The sequence below is a fragment of the Apium graveolens genome, chromosome 1 (assembly GCF_009905375.1).
Source record: "Apium graveolens cultivar Ventura chromosome 1, ASM990537v1, whole genome shotgun sequence".
Taxonomy (NCBI): Eukaryota; Viridiplantae; Streptophyta; class Magnoliopsida; order Apiales; family Apiaceae; genus Apium; species Apium graveolens.
The window spans coordinates 28,472,868-28,495,704 of NC_133647.1; the positions used below are offsets into that span (position 1 = coordinate 28,472,868).

At 33.8% G+C, this 22,837-nt stretch overlaps 1 protein-coding gene across 1 annotated transcript; it reads left to right on the forward strand.

Moving 5' to 3' along the window:
- Positions 1–8,872: 8,872 nt before the first annotated feature.
- On the forward strand, positions 8,873–9,265 carry LOC141660544 (secreted RxLR effector protein 161-like). Its single transcript, XM_074467555.1, has one exon. The coding sequence runs from the start codon at positions 8,873–8,875 to the stop codon at positions 9,263–9,265; it is 393 nt and encodes a 130-aa protein (XP_074323656.1).
- Positions 9,266–22,837: the final 13,572 nt, after the last annotated feature.

Sequence of the window (22,837 nt, forward strand, 5' to 3'; positions counted from 1 at the left end):
AGTATGTTTACCTTAAGAAGCTTTACGTTAATAGAAAGATGGAGGTCTTTAATAGCGATCCAAAAACGATGAACGGAAATCCTTAGCAGCTGCTCCTCAAGTGTGAAGCACTCCACCGGTATCCACCAAGAAAACGATGTAATGAAGGAGGAGGAGATGGAGAGAATTAGGGTTTTGTAAATCTTTTTGGTTGAGGCAAAAATAGGGTTTATAATAATATATTTATAGGCAAAATTTTTAGCTGAAAATTTTCTCATAAAATATTATTATTATTAACCCTTTATTATTCTCACTAATAATTAAAACACCTTTTAATTATTAATCCTTTTTCTAAACTCTTTAGAAATAATTCTCTCACTTGATTTAATTTCTAAAAATTAAATTCTTAATTAATAATATTAAGAACCTTTTCTTAATTAATTTATAATCAATTAAATCACATTTAATCAATTATTAAATTTGCCAATTAATTATTTATTTAATAAATAAATAATTATCAGCCATTATTAATTAATTCCTCCACCATTAAATCATTCTCTTTTATGGTGTGACCCTGTAGGTTCAATATTAAGCCGGTAGTAGAAATAAATAATAACAAAACTATTTTATCATTATTTATATAAATTCTCTAATTCATTAAATATGATTAATTAATTAATCATATTTATTCTACATCGTGAGGGATACTTCTCAGCATATCGCGACTATCCGGATAATACGAATTCAGTGCTTAGAATACCAAGAACCTATTCAGTGAGTAGTTACCGTACAATTAATTCCTTCTACCCTGCAATATCACGATTAAATACAAGGCATGGAACTTGTGTCAAGCCTATCTTATTTAATCACTTGCTTTCCCATTCACTATGCTTAGTTCTATTTAATGTAAATTAGAAACTCCTTTCTAATTTCATTCACTCTGGCCAGAGATTCCTGAACTAACATAAGTGGATCAGCATTGAACATTCTCTTCCTTCACTGGAAGGGGTAGATCCTTTATTGATCATACACTATCTTCGTGTACAAATTCCTATACCCAGTAGAGCCCTTATAATTGTCCCTTGAGACTAAGAACTAAACCAAAGCATAGTTCAGTGTACACAAGATGACTATGATGACCTCAAGTCTAAGGATACTTGTACAACTATCACTATGTGAACAACTGCTGACACGTGAGTGAACTCCATCAGTTGTTCAGCTGTGTGAGTCATGTTCAGTGAACTTATTCTATAATAAGCACCTACATACTTGTTATAGTGTCACCACACAAATGTCTATGAGAACAGACATCCTTCATAATGAAGCAAGCATAGTATGTACCGATCTTTGGGGATTATTAATTACCAGTTAGTAATCCTACGATCAGGAACTATTTAAGTTTAGAGTTATCATCTTTTAGGTCTCATTATTATGATCTCATCACAATCCATAAAAAGCTTTACTCTAAACTGTGGTATATCTTATTTAAACATTTAAATAGATAGAGCCCGCAATAAAAATAAAACAAGTCTTTTATTAATATTAATGAAATCATAACAGATTACATAAAAGTTATTCCTAAATCCTCATACATGATTGGACTTAGGACATATCTCTTTCAGTTCTGACTAAACACTCTAGGCATGTTTGGCAAGGCATTTATAGGTATGAAGGGAACAGACATGGCAGGAGTGGTGATGATTTTACATTTAGTAGATAAGTGATTAACACTGCCACACCCGATACAAGGATTTTTTTATGCAAATATGTCAGGAGTGTGATTGTTCTGCTTGTTAATCACTTTTCCATTCCTAATGTTCCTTCTTCCAGATCTAATCTGATATTTAAGTTCACCTTTCAATCTCCTGTTGGATGAGTTTCCTATGTTGCTCTGCTTAATTTTCTTGGTTTTGCTGTCATCTCCTTAAAGAGATCTTGCTTACTAGTTAATCATCTTTAAATAACATGTCCAGTTTGCAAGTACTGATACTTTCTATCAATAAATAAGATTCATCTTTTGATTTTTCTTTCTTTAATGGATGAATATTGTTGATGAACAGTTATCAATAGAAACATCTCGTTCAAATTTCTTTTTCTCCCTATTCCAAGTATCTTCACAGAAAGTTTCCATACTTTCAAGATCTGTGAATTTACTTGCTACATCCCTAGATTCCTTCCATTCGGCAATTAATTTTTTGTCAAGATTTAATTACCTTTTTAGAATTTCTTCTTTATATAATATCCTCAGCAGCTTATCCTTAGCAGCTTGGCAATTTATCTTAGCATTTTCATATTCAAGCAGCTGCATCTCTAATAAGTTATCCATATCATATAACTCAAAATTAGAATTTTTAATTACAATGTTTTCCCTTTTAAGAGACTTTAGAGTGACATGCATATTGTATAATTCAGAAGACATATCATTGACAATTTCTTGACATTCACTCTTACTTAACTTGGAGAGATCAACTGTAATTACCTGTTGTTGCTTGAGGATTCCTCTTACTCACCATCTTTTGCAATAAGAGATAGATTGAGAAATTATTTATTCAGGACTAGAATATGGTCTTTCACTTCCTTCTTCAACATAGTTGATTGAGTGGTCTTCAATATCTTTAAACCTTATGTAGGTTGAGAGCTTGCTCTGATATCAATTGTTATTCACTAACAATCAACTTAGGTTAATTTGTAGAAGGGGGGTTGAATATAAATTAAAATTTTCAAGTTGATTTGTGCATGGGAGAGGAAATATGAACACAAATGTTTATAACTTTAGGTGGGTTATTTTTTGACTTGCCACATGAGATTTATTTTTAAAGAAATAATTTGTTGTAATTACAAGTGTAATCTCATATATGCGATTTATAGTGTTTCACTCAGAGGAGGATATCTCTCTAAAGCCTTGTAAAAATAAAAACATATTTCTTAAGTGAAACACTGCTACTACTTGGTTTATATATAACCAAGTTACAAAACTTGCTAGACTATACATATTGCAGTCTTCGAGGTCCATCAAGGTTGCTTCTTCATTCTCTTTCCCGTTATGCTTGACAAATGAAGATAGATTTTATCTTGATATACTGCCTTGAATATCTCTTCAATTTGTCATGCATGGAAATGGAATTTTTCTTCTTCTTCAGAATCCAAGATCATATGCAAGTTTATCTTGGTTACTCATCTTCTTTTACTGAGATTCCCATCAGCTCATGTGCTGTGATAGTCTTAGTTTTTGACCACTGTCGCGTAACTATTAGTAGCAATAGATCTTCATAGTTGTTGATAGCCATTCGACCAAGAACTTTATAGCTGTTGAAGGTCTTTTATTACAGCATCATTAGCCACTGATAGTCACTTGCTTAGCAGTTGATGGACTGATGTAGATAGATGTTGATGTTTTTTCTTCACTAACAGTTGATGACTCACTTCACTTAATCTTAATTACATGGCACTGAACATTTACACTTAGCCACCCTATTCTAGATTATCCATTGAGTCAACATGACTTCCGAGTGAACAATTTCATTATTATATGTCTATTGACTTTCTCAAAGAAGATGTTACAATGACCACATCATTTGATGGCCTACTCCTCCAATGGTTATCCCTTATGACGGCTTGCAATTAGAGGTTATATTTTGTCTTAACATAATTATGCAAATGTGATTTTTTTATCATCAGGATCTAGGCTTGATTCCTAACAATGGTGCACGTGTTAGTGTTTGTGCACTAGAGACAACACTATAATATTTTTATTTAAGATATTTGGATTATTAATGTTTATATTTTATCTATTATTCCATTAATAATTTATTATGTCTTTATTTACTGTGATATAAATGTTAAATTAATAAATGTCCTTGAAATATGATATGCATTTTATTTCTCTTAGTAGGTGAGTTAGAAATGAGATTATGATAATAGTATCAATATTCCTAAAGCTTCCTAGTCGAGTATTATTATTAAGGGACAATAATAATGCATTTAGACTAGTGCGTTTTTTGACTCATGATCACCTCTCATTGAACATAGGTATAGTCATAATAAAGTCGAAAACACAAGAACATGTAATTGTACATGGTGCTGGACATATCCAATGTGAGATTCTACATGTCTGTTGTGTCATAAGTAATTCTCATAGTGATAATGATGTAATGGTCCTTAGACTTGAAATCATTATATTTCTATACGTGTTATAATATGAAAGGTAACAAGGATGGTCAATTGTGGCACATACTTCCAAACAATATTGCAAAACATAGATCAATATACATAAGGATTGTATGTGTGGGCATATGAATTAATTGTCCAGCCACCTTTTCCATTTTATATTTCCAACACACAGGGAATTCATTTTCTAGATTGGATGCGAAAGAATTTAATTCAAGGTTGTTTACTTGTCCTATAAATAGATGATACATACATAATCTGAGAAACATGTAAATATACAAAATGTTCACGGTCAATATAATACATCCCTTCCCTGATGTCTATTATCTTATGTGTTAGTTATAATTTAGTTTTTTAACACGTTATCACCACGAGCCTCTGCTGAAATTTATACAAAAATATACTCGACGAATGATGAGTCTCTATGTAAACTTATACTCGGGAAAAGGAATATACAATCGATTCTGCCAGACGAAGGAGCCCGAGTCTTTTCCAACTGAAGCTTGGTATATAAGAAGTACGCCTTAATTTTATTCACGAATCTCTACCACATAAAGTTTGTCCAACAAACGAGGTAAATTTTATATTTAATCATTTGATTCTAAATATTATCGTTATTTATTTATAATACTATTTAAATACTATAAATATGCCTATGTCGTCAAGTATTACTACCACTATAAAGATGGCTATGCCGTCAAGTATTACCCAAAAGTTTTCTAGTTGGCTATGGTGTCGTAACTTTTGTATTAATTATATCATATATGTTATTGTTTGGAAATAATTGTTTAAATATTTATGTGACACATTATATCATGTTTTAATATTATTTTACATTCAGCGTGGCAAATCTTGTAAAATTAGAGTTTGTTGCATTGGATGTGTCTCAGGATAATTATTTATCTTGGGTGCTCGATGCGGAATTACATCTTTGTACTAACGGGATAAAAAATACCATAGAATCAGGAAAGACCTCAACTATTTAACGAAATGCCAAAGCTATCTTTTTACTTAGACACCATATTCAATGAAAATTTGAAATCTGAATATCTAACTGTGAAAAACACACTCACCCTTTGGACCAATCTCAAAGATAGGTTTGATCACCAAAAACTTGTCTATTTGACACATGCCCGTTATGACTCGATAAATATAAGGTTGCAAGATTTTAAATCTGTCTCTAAATATAATTCTTCCTTGTTCAAAATAATCTCGAAACTGATCTTATATGGTTAAAATATTACTAATGCTGATATGATAGAAAATACCATCTCAACCTTTCACCCAACACTAAGATTATGTTGCATAATATTATAGGGAGCGCAATTTTTTGAAGTATAGTGAGTTAATATCTCTTATTCATGTTACTGAAAAGAATAATGAGGTGTTATTAAAAAATCATCGGATACATCCCACAGGCTCTTCCCAGTTACCTGAAGTACATAACACGTTATTCTAGAAGAATGAGCATGGAAAAGGGAATAGAGGAAGATGAGGTTACGGACGAAACCATGTGCGTGAAAAATTTCACAGATAGTTTTAGAATTATTATAACTATGGCCACCTGAAGTGGCAGCGTGATGGTTATAACAACTCTGCCACCAGATATGGTAATGTGAATTGCCAAATAAAAGAAAGGCACCGCAAGAAGGAGATACTAGGGATAAATGTCTCAGATGTGGGGCTCATGGGCACTGGCAACGTACTTGTCATACACCTAAATATCTTATTGACCTATACGAAGAAAATAAAAAGAAAAATGGAAAAAGGATGGAAACAAACTTCGCTAGTCATAATCTAGATAAAGAACCAGACAATAAGATCTCAAATGAAATAGACATTGGTGTTAACCTTTATTATGAGTTGAATGACTAGATTTCATATGTATTTCTTTGATGTTATATTTTAGATGTACTTGTTTTTAATATTCTATTTCCATGTACTTGTTTAATGTTTGCATGGTATGTACTTTACTTTGTATTAATAAAGTTGTTGTTTACTTATATTTACACAACTAAATATGGGAGATACATGCATTGCTGATTGCAAAACCACTCACACAATTTTATAAATCACAAATTTATCTCATAATTGACTAATACCCAGTCACCCGTTTGGACAATTTCGGGAGCAATAAATATCATAGAGGGTTTTGGAAAACCCAGTTTTATACTATCAAATGAGACATGAATTCACATAAATGATGCTCTATATTCAAGCAAATCTACTAGAGATCTTCTGAGTTTTAAAGATATTGGTATGAAAGGTTCACACATAAAAACCACTAGTGGGAATGAAAAAGAATATCTACTTATCACCTCAACTACATCAGATCATAAGAAGATCTTAAAAAAATTACAATCAATCTCATTGGATTAAATGCTACCGAAATTAGAGTAATCGAGTCTCACAGTATCACTATTCCCAAAACTATAAATCTAAAATCACTCACCCGTCAGCATGAAAGACTTGGTCATCCGGGAGTATCCATGATGCGTCGTATTATAAAAAAATCTACAAGACATCCCCTTAAGAATCAAAATGTCATACCACATGATGAACTTCCTTGTTCAACATGTTCTTTGGGAAAATTAATTATTCGACCACCTCCCGTTAAACTTCAAACTGAGTCACTAAATTTCTTAGAAAGAATTCAAGGTGATATATGTGGTCCCATTCATCCATCAGCTAGACCATTTAGATATTTCATGGTTCTAATCGATGCTTCAACTAGGTGGTCTCATGTGTGTCTACTCTCTACCCGAAATAGAGCCTTTGGCAAACTACTTTCTCATATAATCAAATTGTGAGCTCATTTTCCAGACAAAACTATCAAATTAATTCGACTAAATAATGCCGCTGAATTCACATCTGCTACTTTCAATGATTATTGTATGTTAGTAGGAATCTCAGTTGAACAACCCGTACCTCACGTGCATACACAAAATGGTTTAGCGGAATCATTAATAAAAAGACTTCAACTTATCGCACGACCTTTACTCCTAAGAGCTAAATTACCTACTTCTATTTGGGGTCACATAATATTTCATGCTGTATATATAATTAGGATAAGACCATCTGATTACCATAAACAATCCCCTCAGGAGTTAGTTATTGGTCAAATTCCAAATATATCACACTTTAAAATTTTTGGTAGTGTCGTATATGTTCCTATTGCCCCATCACAGAGATCTAAAATGAGACCGCAAACAAGAATAAGTATATACGATGGTTTTATTCACCTTCTATTATAAGATATCTTGAACCATTAACTGGTGATGTCTTTACTGCTCGATATGTTGATTGTCATTTTGATGAGTCTGTGTTCCCTACATTAGGGGAGACAGTGTTTTGCATAAGTTGAATTCTGAATTATCATGGAATGCATCAGGATTAAATGCCATTGATCCACGTACTAAACAATATGACTCCGAGGTTATAAGAATCATTCATATGCAAAATATTTCTAATCAAATACTAGACACTTTTAATGATTCTAGAAATATTATAAAATCACACATACCTGCTGTTAGCTCTATCTAGGTTGAAGTCCATATTCATAAATCAATTCATGAAGAATTGATTGGTATTTCAAAACCAATCCAGAAGCGCGATAGACCTTTTGGTCCAAAAGATGTTGTACCACAAAAATAAAAATTGATTGGACATGCCCCTGAAGTGAAAAGTATTCCGAAAAATACTCCGCAAGTGGTATTACCTCCTGAAGAGGTTCGAGCTCCTGAAATGTCTATATCAAATACCCCAGAAGTGGTATAACCTCCGGAAACTAAGAGATCTCAATGAGTTGTGTACATAACGGAAAATTACTGGATCGTGGGAGTATTGAGGTTGATGATGTATATGCTTTTTTCGTGGCATGTGATATTATTATAAACTCTGATTCTGAACCACAAAGTGTGGAAAAATGTCGACAAAGAGATGATTGGCCAAAACGGAAAATTGCAATACAATAAGAATTGTAATCCTTAAGAGAAATGTATTTTGACCTGCAGTCCAAACACCAGCGAGTGTAATCCCCATCGAGAATAGATGGGTGTTTGTACAAAAACAAAATGAGAGAAATGAAATTGTGAGATATAAGGCCCGGCTGGTAGCCAAGGGATTCTCTCAAAGGCCATGATTTTATTACAAGGAAACATGCTCTCTTGTGATGGATTGACACACTTTTCATTTTCTAATGGCTATTGCTTGTATGGAAAGATTGGAAACTCGTCTCATGGACGTTGTTACAGCCTACCTTTATGGATCACTTGATAGTGATATTTATATGAATATCCCTAAATGATTAAAGATAGAGTAAACTAAGCCTCGATATATATACTCGATTAAATAACAATGATCATTATATGGCTTAAAGCAGTCTGGTCGTATGTGGTACAACATGATTAATGAATATTTATTAAATGATGGGTATTTTAATAATCAAGTGTGTCCGTGTGTGTTTATCAGAAGGCCGTCATCTAGTTTTGTTATTATTTTCATATATGTGGATGATTTGAATATTGTAGGTACTTCTAAATATATTACTAACACTGCTAATTATTTGAAAAATGAGTTTAAAATGAAAGATCTCGGTAAGACAGGATTTTTTTAGGCATACAGGCGGAGCAGTTAACTCCGGGTATATTTATTCATAAGTCCACTTCTATAAAAAAATATTCTTGATCAGTTCTACATGGACAAAGCTCATCCATTAATGATAACGATGGTTGTTTGGTCACTCGAAGTTGAAAAAGATCAATTCCGACCTGGAAAAGAAGATGAAGATGCACTTGGGCCTGAAGTCCCATATCTTAGTGCCATTGGAGCTCTTATGTATCTTGAAAATAACACAAGACCTGATATTACTTTTGTTATGAACCTATTAGCAAGATTCAGTTATGATCTAATTAAAAGGCATTGGGATGTGATCAAACACATATTCAAATATCTTTATAGGATAATTGAACTAAGGCTATTCTTTCCACATAGTTCAAAATCACAGCTGATTGAGTATGCAGAAGCTGGATATATGTCAGATCCTCATTTTGGGGGATCACAAATGGGTTATCTTTCTACATACTGTGGTACTGTTATTTCTTTGAAGCCTACAAAATAGACTATGGCAGCAACTTCATCAAACCATGCAGAGTTACTGGCAATTTATGAAGCAAGCAGGGAATGTATTTGGCTAAGGTCTGTCATCCAATATATTAAAGAATCATGTGAATTATCAAGCATTTCAAGCATTTCTACAATTTTGTTTGAAGATAATACATCTTGTATCAAACAGTTAAAGGAAGGATATATCAAGGCGGACCGAACCAAGAACATCTTTCCAAAATTCTTCTACACACATGAACTACAAGAGAATGGTGACATTGATGTATAACAAGCGCTCATGTGATAATCTGGCTGATTTTCTTACAAAGTCACTACCTATCTCAACTTTTGAAAAATGGTGAAATAATATTGGAATGTGAAGACTGAAATCATTGCTACAACAAGATGTCAAATTGTGAGATGTTTTATTCAGGAGGAGGCTGTACTCTTTTACCTTCGTTAAGATTTTTATCTCATTGAGTTTTTCCTTGCAAGGTTTTAATGAGGTAGTCAATCTCCATAATAACCCACATTGACAATCAAAGGTGAGTGGTATAACATGAGAAGTAATAGTGATTGTGAATTATGGCACGTACTCCAAGATAATATTGAAAACACATCTCAATATACATAAGGATTGTATGTGTGGACATAAGAATAGATTGTCAAGCCACCTTTTCCATTTTATGTTTTCAACACGGAGAACTCAATTTCTAGATTGGATGCGAAAGAATTTAATTTATAGGCTGTTTACTTTTCCTATAAATAGATGATACATGCATAATTTGAGAAGTATGCAAATATACAAAAATTCATGGTCAATATAATACATCATTTCCCTTTATGTCTAATATCTTATGTGTTTGTTATAGTTTAGTTTTATAATAATACGAGAATTAATGTACTTTGATTACATCAAAAGTTACCTTTGATTGGGTAATGATAAAACTATATTTTGGGTATATTATGAATCTTATGAGAAATATGAATAATCTAGAAAGGAGTTAACCCTCCAATTTTAGGAGTGATATTATTGGCCTCTTGTGTGAGCTAGACTATGAAATGCGTGGCCGCGCTCAAATGTACTTGATTTGATATTATAGTATACTCATTGATCAAGAAAACTTGGATTATACTATTATGAGAATGACACATTAAATGCCTCTAGTTTAATGTATAAGATATGGTTACAGTAATTATATTACATTGTACAGTATACATGAAAGGTTTAGTCGTTCACCGATTAAATTATTATTATTTGGGTAGCAATGATGTATTATTAGATGTCGCTCATTATTTACGATTACCAACGTAATAATAACCTACAGGGTCACACACAAAGAATACTTGAAGGATTTTATAATTTAAATTGGATTTAAATTAAATTAAAGTAATTTGATTTATTTATAATATTAATTGAGTATGACTTAATTAATTAGATAAATAATGATATTCAAATTTACTAATATTAATTCTAAAATTTAGTTGTTAAAAAATTAAGTGAGACTTAATTATAATACTGTTATTCCCAAATAATCTATCAACTAGAATTATAAAAGGGGGTTGAATGTTATTCTTGGTTTCTTTTCAATTTTAAGAACTTCTCACAAATATAAATATATCAGTGTTTGAATATGCAAAAGTGCGAAATAAAAACATAGATGTATTCAAACACAAAGTAATTAAACACAAGGATTAAAAACTTTCTGGTGGATTGAACTTACCCACCAGATATATATATATATATATATTGATGAGAACTCTGTGATGCAAAAATGCACACAGCTGCCTACAAGTATGATACACTTAGAACAGAGAAATTCTTAACAGATACAACTTTTTCTATTTCTCAGTTCTTGTTTACTAATTTTCAACTTACTTCTCTTGGTTTATATATCACCAAGTTACATGATAAAAAGACAAACTAATAAGACAAAAGTGTCTTAGTCTAATTACATGATGCTCCATTTCTCCATCTAGCATCTTTGAATATCTTCAAGTTAGCATGGAAGTGGAAATGCTTCTTTATTCTCTAAAACCTATTAATAGGCTGCCACATTCCATTTGCATACAATCAACCCATGTGACTGTCAAGTCACTATCAACTGCTTTTTGAATTTGATCATCCGTTGAAACTCTGTTGGATAATCCGTTGAAACTTTATTGGATCATCCGTTGAGAGTATGGTTGATCATCCGTTGAAACTCTAGTTGATCATCCGTTGAAACCTTGTGGAACATCCGTTGAGAGTATCTTCATAGAAGTTGACTCTATTTCACTTATGCAAGATTACAAGGCATCTAATATTTACAATTAGCCAACCTATTTTGCATATCAATCTAGTATTCAACATGACTTAAAATATCCTACAACTTCTAGTTCTATAAGGCATTATAATATGCAGGAATGTGCTACCAAAACTTATTTAAACATAAGCTACTCTTTCAATGGATGATAGAGTACATTATCCGTTGAAAGCTACAATTACACTTAATCAAATCTACTAAGGTGTTTTTGTAGCATATCATCAAGTCTACAACATATTCCTAACAATCTCCCCCAATTTATGTCTACTAGAATAGTAGGCATAAATTTAGAGGGACTTGATGATAACAAAATACCTTTTTACATAGAGATTATTCAACAGTAGATAAAATTAACGAGTGCTGTAGTTTATTGATAATTGTACAAAAGAAAGTTCATAGAAATCTCACAAGCCATTTTTCAAGGTGCTCCTCTAGTCCGAGCAAATTAATCTTTTCTTCTTGAATGTCTAGTCTTCTTTCCCAGTCTTTCATTGTTCTCTTTAATCTGGTATTGAAGTTGTCTGTAGAACTCAAATTCATCTTTATTTGATTGATCCAACATCTTCTGCATTTTCTTGAGAGTTTCATTGCTTGATATCTTTAGTTGATCATTTAATCTGAAGAATCTTCTTATGTTCTTTTCATCCTTGAACTCCATTAGCCAATATGGCCTCAAGTGCACTCTATCCCCAGTGTGAGGAATAGTTAAGACTTTTGGGAGTGCATTTGGGTCTCTCCGGCTTTGTCTTATTCTTTCAATCTGGTTGAGTATCTGCTTCTTGGTATCAATATTAAAGCCAAAGTTTTTCTTGATTGAGGAGAAAATCTTCACTAAGAAAGAGAAGCCTTCATTGAGAATCCTATGAAGAGGCCAAGTAAACTCCTTTCCACCCTTGTATCTGAATACAAGTCTTTCTGGAAGTCTGTTGTGGGCATCAATAGCCCTCACTTCATCCATCTTGTCCATATAGAGATTGATGTCTGAGAACTCCTTAATGTCACAAATGAATAGTTGATCTCCTTTGTTGACTATAGGTTTGGGTAGAGTTTTGGATTTGTATGGAATATATTTGACTGGCTTGCTTGGCATGTTCTTTCTTCTTTTAGAGGAGGTTGGAATTGAGATTTTAAGATCAGGGATAGGTAGGATTTCCTATTCTACTGGTTCATCCTTTGGAATAATTGGTTCACCATAAAAATTCACATCATGATTGACCTTGAATTCAGCTTGCTTCATTGTGGGAAAAGTTTATTGATTTGTAGTAGTAGATTGAGTAGGCTCAGGTTCATCTTCTTCTTCTTTCTCTTCTTCTTCTTCAAATTCCAGCTTCTTTTTGGCTCTTTCCTTTCTCATTCTTTTTCCAGTTTTCTGTTTTGGTTCTTCACTATTCTCAGTTTCAGTCATTGTGGCAGGCTTCTGAATTTCTGATTTGATAGCAACCTTTTCAGCTTGATTCTTAGCTTCTAAGGCAGCCTGCCTTTTCTGATGCTTGAGTCTCAGTTTCTCTTCTTTCTTGGCTTCTGCAAATTATGGATGTCCAACCATCACACAAATTTTTTTCCATGCATGTAGACTTTTGTTATCCTTTTCTTTAAAACTGAATCTCTTGGATCTTTGATATTTGCAATATAATGACCAAGCAATTTCTTTTTATCAGGCTGAGGAGTTGCATAGACTAGGTCTAAAGGATTCTTGGTAGAATGTTTTGATGAATGTTTCTTGGGCCTCAAGATCACATTGGCCTTTGACTGTCTTCTAGCAGAGGTTTGACCTCTCTCCATATTCCTCAAGCTCATTTCACTGATAGGAATTTCTCTCAATTGTGTGAAGTGTTTCACAGATTTATCTTGCTTTACAATTGGACCAAAAACCTTTTCATTCCTTTTCTCAATCTGCTTCATTTGTCCATCCAGCCTGAGCTCAGCTGGTGCAATATTGACCAAGTCAATGCTATCTAGAACTGGTGGCTTAGAGAAAGTAATTGCTGGGAAAATCACTTTGCTGACTTGAATTTGCACATCCCTTTCCCCTTCACTAGCTTGGACAATAGCATCTTTCTCCCCCTTTTTGTCATTATCAAGTAAGGCATGGTTTGAAGTTTGAGCAGCCACTAATTTCTGAAGAAGGAGGGTCTGATGAACTTGGTCGATCTGGATCTTTGTGATTGAATTTTCCAGTGCTGTCAACCTAGTGTCCAAAAAATCAATTTTGCTACTTAAGTCATAATCCTTCCTGATTTTCTGATGAATGTCTCTCATTGTAGCTTCAGGAAGTTTAGACTCCATTCTTTCATTGATATCATTCTTGACTTGTGCAATGTTTGTCTTGATGTCATCCACATTTTGGCATTGTTTGAGAGATTGAATCATGTGCAGTTGTAGAGATTCAAGATTGGCTTGGAGAAGACTTTTGGTATTGACATCTGTAGTGGCTTGAAGAGCTGTTTGAGTTTGATGGATAAGTTGAAGTAAAGTTGATTTAAAATGATGGTCACTACAGTTCTCGCTAAACATCCAGGCTGGAGTGCTTGTGCTTGAGCTAGGACATGCATCTACCCCTATGTCCATGCCATCATCTTCCTCATTTGAAGAATCTCCAAGAGAACCACAAATTCAAGATCATCACCAGCTGTGGTCGAAGTGAGTTGATTGCATTCTTGGCTCTTAGCATAGAAGTTGTAGTGTGCACCAAGTTTAATGCCCTCTTAGTAGCCTCATTGCCCTGTTCAGCTAGAATTTGATAAGCTGGAACAAGATGAGTAAATGCCTCAGCTTCAAAAGAAACAGAGTCTAAAATAGCTTGATATTCTTGCTGAAATAGCTGCTTCTTTTCTGCCTCATTGACATCCCTTAACTCACTAACAATGGATCTTCCCATTTTCTATGGTACCTGCATTTCTCTTATTATCTCTCTTTTGTTACATCAAGGGCTCCCCTTGGCTTCCCACCCTCACACCCTCACCTTCACCATCTAAGGTGGGACTCCTCTCACTCACTTTTGTCATGCTGGAAGAAATAGCATGCATTTAATCACTCATTTCTCTCCTTTTGCCTGAGAGCAACTCAGCCTCTCACTCAATTCACTCCCTTCCCTCAATCCTAATAGTGATTGAACAACCACTAAGTCATCGGCACTTGTAACAATTGTGGAAATTTCAAGTGGTGTAGAGACATTCAACGAATGAGGGACATCCATCGAAATAGTAGTTGTGAATGTCGACGAATAATTGCTGTAAAGCTTATCCGTCGAGAGATAATCACTAGTCGACGGATGATGAATATCCGTCAAGAGAAAAATGATAGAGTTAGGAGTTGAAACTACTGTAGAATCCGTGCTGATTAATTTGAGATTAAGCACAGTTTTCGCAATAGTATCATAAGAAATGGCAAGTGAGCCAACAAATCATCCAAAATATGATGCTTACTTGATTGAGATTTTGGCTCCTCCATGAGAGTTAGATATGGAGAATCAGGAATTGATGTGTTTATCATGTCCACATCCAGTGATTTTGTGGGAGAATTGTGTGTGTGAGGTGTTTCAATTATGAGAGATTTTGGCTGTGACTCCACATTTATTGGAGCCACATCAACCTGACTTTGTGATGGTGTAGTAACCGTGTCTTTGACTGCAGTTGGCACTGTGTGTGCACCCTGTGACTCCCCCATAGGTTTAGACCTCTTCTTTCTAATGTAAGTTTAAGGTTGGTATGTATCCCTTCCCCTTTTGGCATGTGCTCTTGGTTGAGAGCTTATTTCAATAGTCACATCCTTTTGGGAGGATGCAACTAGCAATGAGCTTGATTCCTTATTAAGCACTACAGTTTATTGGGAAACTGCAGTGTAGCTGGCTTGGGTCACACAAACCTCACTCTCCTTATCCTTAGGGTTTTTTTGATGTTCACCGTGTCCCTCACCAACCTTACTTCCCTTCATACTCCCCTCTTTGGATTTAGTAGTTTTAGAAACTAGTCCCTTTTGAGAGGAACTAGAGTGGGGTTTCTTAGACTTGGATTGTGAAACCTTTGATTTTGTGGCTTGGGTAGGCATTTATTTGGTCATTGTCACAGATGCCATTTACAGAAGTTTGCAAAGAAACGAATGGTTGGGAAGTAGTAGAGACAGAAGTGTTTACCTTACTTACCTGAGGTTCCTCCATGATTGGCGAATAGATGAGGGGAACCTCAATGTGGTGATTTGCCCTGTTTAAATCAGCACTGAATCTCTTCTCTTGGACCCAACAATCAAGCTTTTTTTTTGGGTTCTCAATAGAGAGATCCTTAGAAACATGATTAGCTATCATCATAAAGAATCCAGAATAATAGATGTTCTTATTTCTCTTCTTAATGTCTCCTAATTTGAACCCTAACTCATACATGACAGACTCACTAAAGTTATAGTACTTATCACTAAGTAGCATATATAGCATGTTAACAAGTGAGTATGTAACTGCATCAAAATGGCTTATCTTACTAGAAAATGCCTTAATGAAGGAATCACAGAGAAAGCTCCATTCTTTTTCTAAGGCCCATCCTCCTAACCTCATCCAACATGGTAGGGTTAAGAGCATAACCCATAGAAACAAGCATGGCACTTGCATCTGTGTCTGTGTGTGGAACTAGTGTATTGTTTTCAGGCAATTGTAAGCAAGCTTGAATTCCATCACTATGTATACAGTAATCATTACCTTTCAGAGTGAAGGCAATAGTTTTGTCTTTGGACTTGTACATTGTTGTAGTCCAAATCTCCTTCACAACCTCACAGTAGATTACTGGTGATGCCAACATTTAATACCTCAGTTTGCAGCCTTGAATGAAGTCCATCATTTTGTGATAGGCCTCAGAAGCAGCAATACCCTTGTTCACCAGTGCTACAAAGTTGTCCTTTTCATACACGAATCCAGATTGAGATATTATCTTGACTACAGGTGCCATTATTGTGAATGAAAACAGTTACATAAAAGAGGGGTTTTGGTTTGGAGATGAAGAGAGAGTAAAAATTGCTTTGAGAAAGATAAAAGTAAAATAGAAAATGAAATGGGGCTTATATACTTTCTCAGAAATAAAAAAGTAAAAATTAAAAAGTAAAATAAAGTACCCAATGAAATTTGCCCAAAATAGATGTTTAAAAATAAAATAAACTATAGAAATTCTATCCATCGAGATATACTTACAGACTGTAAGTAAATTCGATGGATAAGGAATATAATTAACGGCTATGATTAAAGCAATTCGACGGATGAAGATTAAAAAGATATTCGTCAAGATAAAAAGTACCCATAATAATATTTTATTTTTCAACAGATAATAAAATTCAACGGATATTCATTTTCGACGGATAATGAACATCCGTCGAGATGTAAATTTTGACTTAGCCAAAATTTCACCTTAATAAGAAAAATCAAATATGATTCTGGCTACAATAAAAATTTCTTAGACATCAATATAATTTAGGAATAATTAAGCATACCTAACTCACTTACCAACCCAGTAAAGGTGGACTCATCAAGTGGCTTGGTAAAGATGTATGCAAGTTGCTTCTCACTTGGAATAAAATAAAGTTTCACAGTACCATTCATGATATGTTCTCGAATAAAATGGTACTTGATGTCAATGTGCTTTATCCTTGAATGCCGCACATGATTTTCAGTTAATAGCAATGGCACTTGTGTTGTCACAGAAGATTAGAATCTTGTCCACTTGTAGACCATAATCTAATAATTGATTTTTCATTCATAAAATCTGTGCACAGCAACTGCCATCATCAATATATTCAGCCTCAGCTGTAGAAGTAGAGACTGGATTTTGTTTCTTACTAAACCAGGACACTAGCTTGTTTCCTTGAAATTGACAGGTTCATTTTGTACTTTTTTTTATCAATTTTAAAACCTGTATAGTCTGCATCTGAATAACCAATTAGATCAAAACTAGAATCTCTAGAATACTAAATGCCAAGTTTTGGTGTTCCTTTGAGATATCTGAAAATTCTATTAATAGCTACTAAATGAGATTCTCCATGATCAGCTTGAAATATAGCACAAAGACAAGCAATAAACATTATATCTGCCCTACTAGTTGTTAAATATAAAAGTGAGCCAACCATGCCTCTATAACTTGAAATGTCCACAGACTTTTCAGTAGTGTTCAATTCAAGTTTAGTAGCGGTGGTCGTGGGAGTTTTTGCAGATGTGCAATCCATTAGGTCAAACTTCTTTAAAAGATTATAAATATATTTGGTTTGACTAATGAATATTCCATCACTAACTTGCTTAACTTATAAACCAAGAAAGTAAGTTAGTTCTCCTATCATGCTCATTTCATATTTACTTCGCATCAATTTGGCAAACTTTTTGCAAAGTTTTTCACCTGTAGGGCCAATTATAATATCAACTCCTATTGATGGCTCAACGGATGTTGATCTTTGCCTTTCAACGGATGATGCAGTTTGTATTTCAACGGATGATGCACTTTGTCTCTCGATGGATGTTAAATTATGTGCTTCATTTGTTGCTGACTTTTCTGCATTATCCTTAGAGATTATTTCTTGATCACTTTCATCTTCACTATCATCACAATTCATCTCAACATTGTCAAATTTGAGGCTTTTATGGAAACCTTCATCTTGAAATCCTTCAACCTTCTTATCATCAAATACAACATGTACAGATTCTATAATAATGTTGGTTCTGAGATTGTAAACTTTGTATGCTTTTCCAACAACATACCCAACAAAAATACCTTCATCTGCTTTGGCATCAAACTTTCCATGTTGCTCAGTTTGATTCCTTAGAACATAACATTTGCAGCCAAAGACATGAAGAAAGTTTAGTGTTGGCTTTCCTGTTCTTGAAAAATTGATAAGGAGTCATGCATTTTGCTTGATTGACCAAAGAAATATTTTGAGTGTAGCATGCAGTGTTTACGGTTTCTGCCCAAAAGTAAGTTGGTAACTATGATTCTTCTAGCATTGTCATTGCAGCTTCAATAAGAGATCTATTCTTTCTTTCCACCGCTCCATTTTGTTGTGGAGTTTTAGCTGCTGAAAATTCATGCATGATTCCATTTTTTCAGGATGGTTGTTGACGTGCCTTATATGATTGATAATGATTTCACTAGCTTCATCTTTAGATTTGAGAAAATATGTCCAAGTGAACTTTGAGAAATCTTCAGCAATCACTAGGCAGTATCTTTTCTTTGAGAATGACAACACATTGACTGGTCCAAACAAATCCATATGCAGAAGTTGTAGAGGTTCTTCAATTATAGATTCAAGCTTCTTTTTAAATGATGCCTTGATCGGTTTTCCTTTCTAACAGGCATAACACAGACCATCCTTTGAGAACTCAACTTGAGGAATGCCTCTTACAAGATCTTTCCTGACTAATTTATTTATAGTCTTGAAGTTCAGATGGGACAGTTTCTTGTTCCATAACCAACTTTCATCTTGACTTGCTTTGCTGAAAAGACAAGTAATAGAATTTGCACTTGATGAGTTGAAGTCAACTAGATACACATTTCTTTTTCTCACTCCAGTGAGAACCACTTTGTTGTTCTTTTTATCTGTAACAACAAAGGCTTCAGAATTGAATGTTACTGAGTTGCCCTTATCACAAAACTGGCTGACACTCAAAAGATTATGTTTGAGTCCATCCACTAGAGCAACTTATTCAATGATGACATTGTCTTTAAAAATCAAGCCATATCCCACAATATACCCTTTGTTGTCATATCGAAAAGTAATACTTGGGCCAGCTCTCTCCTTGAACTCAGTGAGCAGGGCAGAATCTCCAATAATGTGCCTTGAGCAACCACTATCAAAATACCAAAGATTATTTCTATTTCTCTGATTGCTTGAAGAACTGACTTCCGCTACATCTGATTTGGCCATTAGAGCTAGATTGAAATAGCTTATTTCTTCATCTTCATCTACCCCATCAGCTGCCCAGTCATTGTCTTGAGTCAAGAAAGCCCTTTTCTTTTGTTTGAGCAATTCAAAGTATTTCTTTTTGTAATCCACAGGCTTTCTGCATTCACTTGCAAAATGACCACTCAAGACATATTTGAAATATTTGAATTTGGATGTATCCACCATGTTTCTATTTGGCTTGGCTGCTCCAAAATTCTTTTTGAATTTGAGCTTGGCAAATCTTCTTGATCAGAAAGCTAGATATTCATCTATGTCTTCCATTTCATCCTGACTGAGATGGTCTTCAGGCTCAGCCACTAGCCCTTTTCCTTTGCCTTCACAAACCCTGGAGTTTGGTGCAGATTCCACAACTTCAACCTTTATCTCTTTTACTCTCTCTTGTTCAGCTACCAAAGCTATAGATCCTCCCTTCTTCCTTCCTTTCTCTATTTGCTCATCTTGTTCCATCTCAAGCTTATAAGTTTTTAAAATGCCATATAGTCTCTCCAAAGTAAATTCCTTGTAATCTTGAGAATTTATGAGAGAGACAGTCATAGGCTTCCACTCTTTTGGTAGAGATATGAGGAATTTTAGGTTTGAATCTTTTGTTTGATAGACTCTTCCGTGCAGTAAGATGTCACTCAGAGATTTACTGTCTTTACAATGAAAGTGCTCGTACTGCTGAATTAGATGTTGCATCTTGTTTTCCCTCACTTGTTCAGTTCCATCACATATGATTTGAATTGTATCCCAAATATCTTTAGGAGTTTTATAGTTGATGACATTTTCAAACATATCTCCATCAAGACCGTTGAACAGAATGTTCACAGCCTTCTTGTCTTTGTGCACTTGCTCAATGTCTTCATCTGTCCATTCTAATTGTGGCTTTGGAATATTTTTCTCATTGCCTATAGCTCCTTCAGTATCTGTAGCAGTTTTTTGAGGAACATGAGGGTCTTTCTCAATACAATCAACATACCTTTCATCTTGAGAGAGAAGATGCAGGTGTATTTTCACCTTCCAATGGTGATAGTTGTCTTTATCCAAGAACGGGATCTTAACTCCAACATCCTTCCTACTCATGTTGTTAGATGCTTTGATCTTTATACTCTTAGTGTGTCAAGAGCTTGTTCCGATACCAATTGTTATTCCCAAATAATCTAACAACTAGAATTATAGAGGGGGTTTGAATATAATTCTTGGTTTTTTTTGATTTTAAGAACTTCTCACAAATATAAATACATCAGTGTTTGAATATGCAAAAGTGCAGAATGAAAATATAGATGTATTCAAACACAAAGTAATTAAACACAAGGATTAAAAACTTTCTGGTGGATTGAACTTATCCACCAGATATATATATATATATATATTCATGAGAACTTTGTGATGCAAAAATGCACTCAGCTGCTTACAAGTATGATACACTTAGAACATAGAAATTCTTAATATATACAGCTTTTTCTATTTCTCAGTTCTTGTTTACTAATTTTCAACTTTCTACTCTTGGTTTATATATCACCAAGATGATAAAAAGACAAACTAATAAGACAAAAGTGTCTTAGTCTAATTACATGCTGCTCCATTTCTCCACCCAACATCTTTAAATAACTTCAAGTTAGCATGGAAGTGGAAATGCTTTTTTGTTCTCTAAAACCTGTTAATGGGCTGCCACATTCCATTTGCATACAATCAACCCATGTGACTGTCAATTCACTATCAGTTTCTTTTTGAATTTGATCATCTATTGAAACTCTGTTAGATCATCCGCTGAAACTTTGTTGGATCATCCGTTGAGAGTCTGGTTGATCATCCGTTAAAACTCTAGTTGATCATCCATTGAAACCTTGTGGAACATCCGTTGAGAGTATCTTCATAGCAGTTGACTCTATTTCACTTACGCAAGATTACAAGGCATCTAATATTTACAATTAGCCAACCTATTTTGCATATCAATCTAGTAGTCAACATAACTTAGAATATCCTACAATTTCTAGTTCTCTAAGGAATTACAATATCCGGAAATGTGCTACCAAAACTTATTTAAACATAAGCTACTCTTTCAATGGATGACAAAGTACATTATCCGTTGAAAGCTACAATGACACTTAATCAAATCTACTAAGGTGTTTTTGTAGCATATCATCAAGTCTACAACATATTCCTAAAAAATACATATAGGAATTTTGAATTATGATAACTTCTAATTAGTTAAGAGTTATAATTCATTTTTTTATTCTCTATATAATATCTCTTGTGGTTGGTTTTATGAAATAAGACTTTATTAAAAAAACCTTTAGCCACCAAGAGAGAAGATGGAGAGAGCAAGAAGAAATGATTTTGTGCTAGTACACATCTGATCCTTGAGTTTAAACATTCACATCCGGTCCTTGAGTTCAAGCATTCGTGTGGATACCGATAGAGCATAGATCACGAGAGCGGGATGCGTGATGATTAAAGAAACTTTGGATCTCCATTAGTCAACCAACTCATAAAGCTTCTTAAGGTAAACAATCTAATCTACGAATTACATATCTGTTTTTTGTATGGATCCTGCGTAGGGTTTCGAAAATTCTGGTTTTCACGTTTTTATTACAGTTTTGATTGTGGTTTGTGCCTCAAAACCCTTCAACGACATCTGATCTACTTGCGAAAAGTGTTTAATTCGTTTATGTGTTTACTGATTTTATGATTTATAAGCTGTATGCAATATACGATGGTTTGTTGTTGATGAAAGATGTTTATATATATTTATATATATATTTTTTGAGTATATAATATTCATGTGAGTTGTATAATCATATGATAATCTATATATATACTAATATATAAATAAATTATATTTGTTCTTATTATGATGATCATATTTGATACGATTCTGAATTGGATACAACCGATTTGCTGAAATCTGGGTCTGGTATCCGATTTTCAGAAATTAGTACCGTTTCGAAAAGGAAAACGTGCGTCTGAACAAAACTGATGGCTAAATCCATCAGCGACTCGTCTGTAAGTCATTTAACATCATTTAAGGCATGTAATTGGCGACTTAATGTTATTAGATTTGATTTCGAATTTTTTGTTTTTTGTCATATTTTATTTTTATAATCAGATCATGATGTGTATGATATGTTACGATCAGATCATGTGTTTTAACATCTTTTTAAGTGTTAATTGATCATTGTGAATGGTTATGGCTTATGACCCTTAGGTTAATGGTTTTGGTTTTTTTAAATACGGCTTGCTTGTCGTTTGATCTTTTAATAATATAATCTTGAATGTAACTCGAGTTCTTCTTGTAAGTTTATTAGATTGTTTTTATATGTCATTAAATTATTGTACATGAAGACATGAATGCTTGAAGATCAACGAAGGGCAATCAC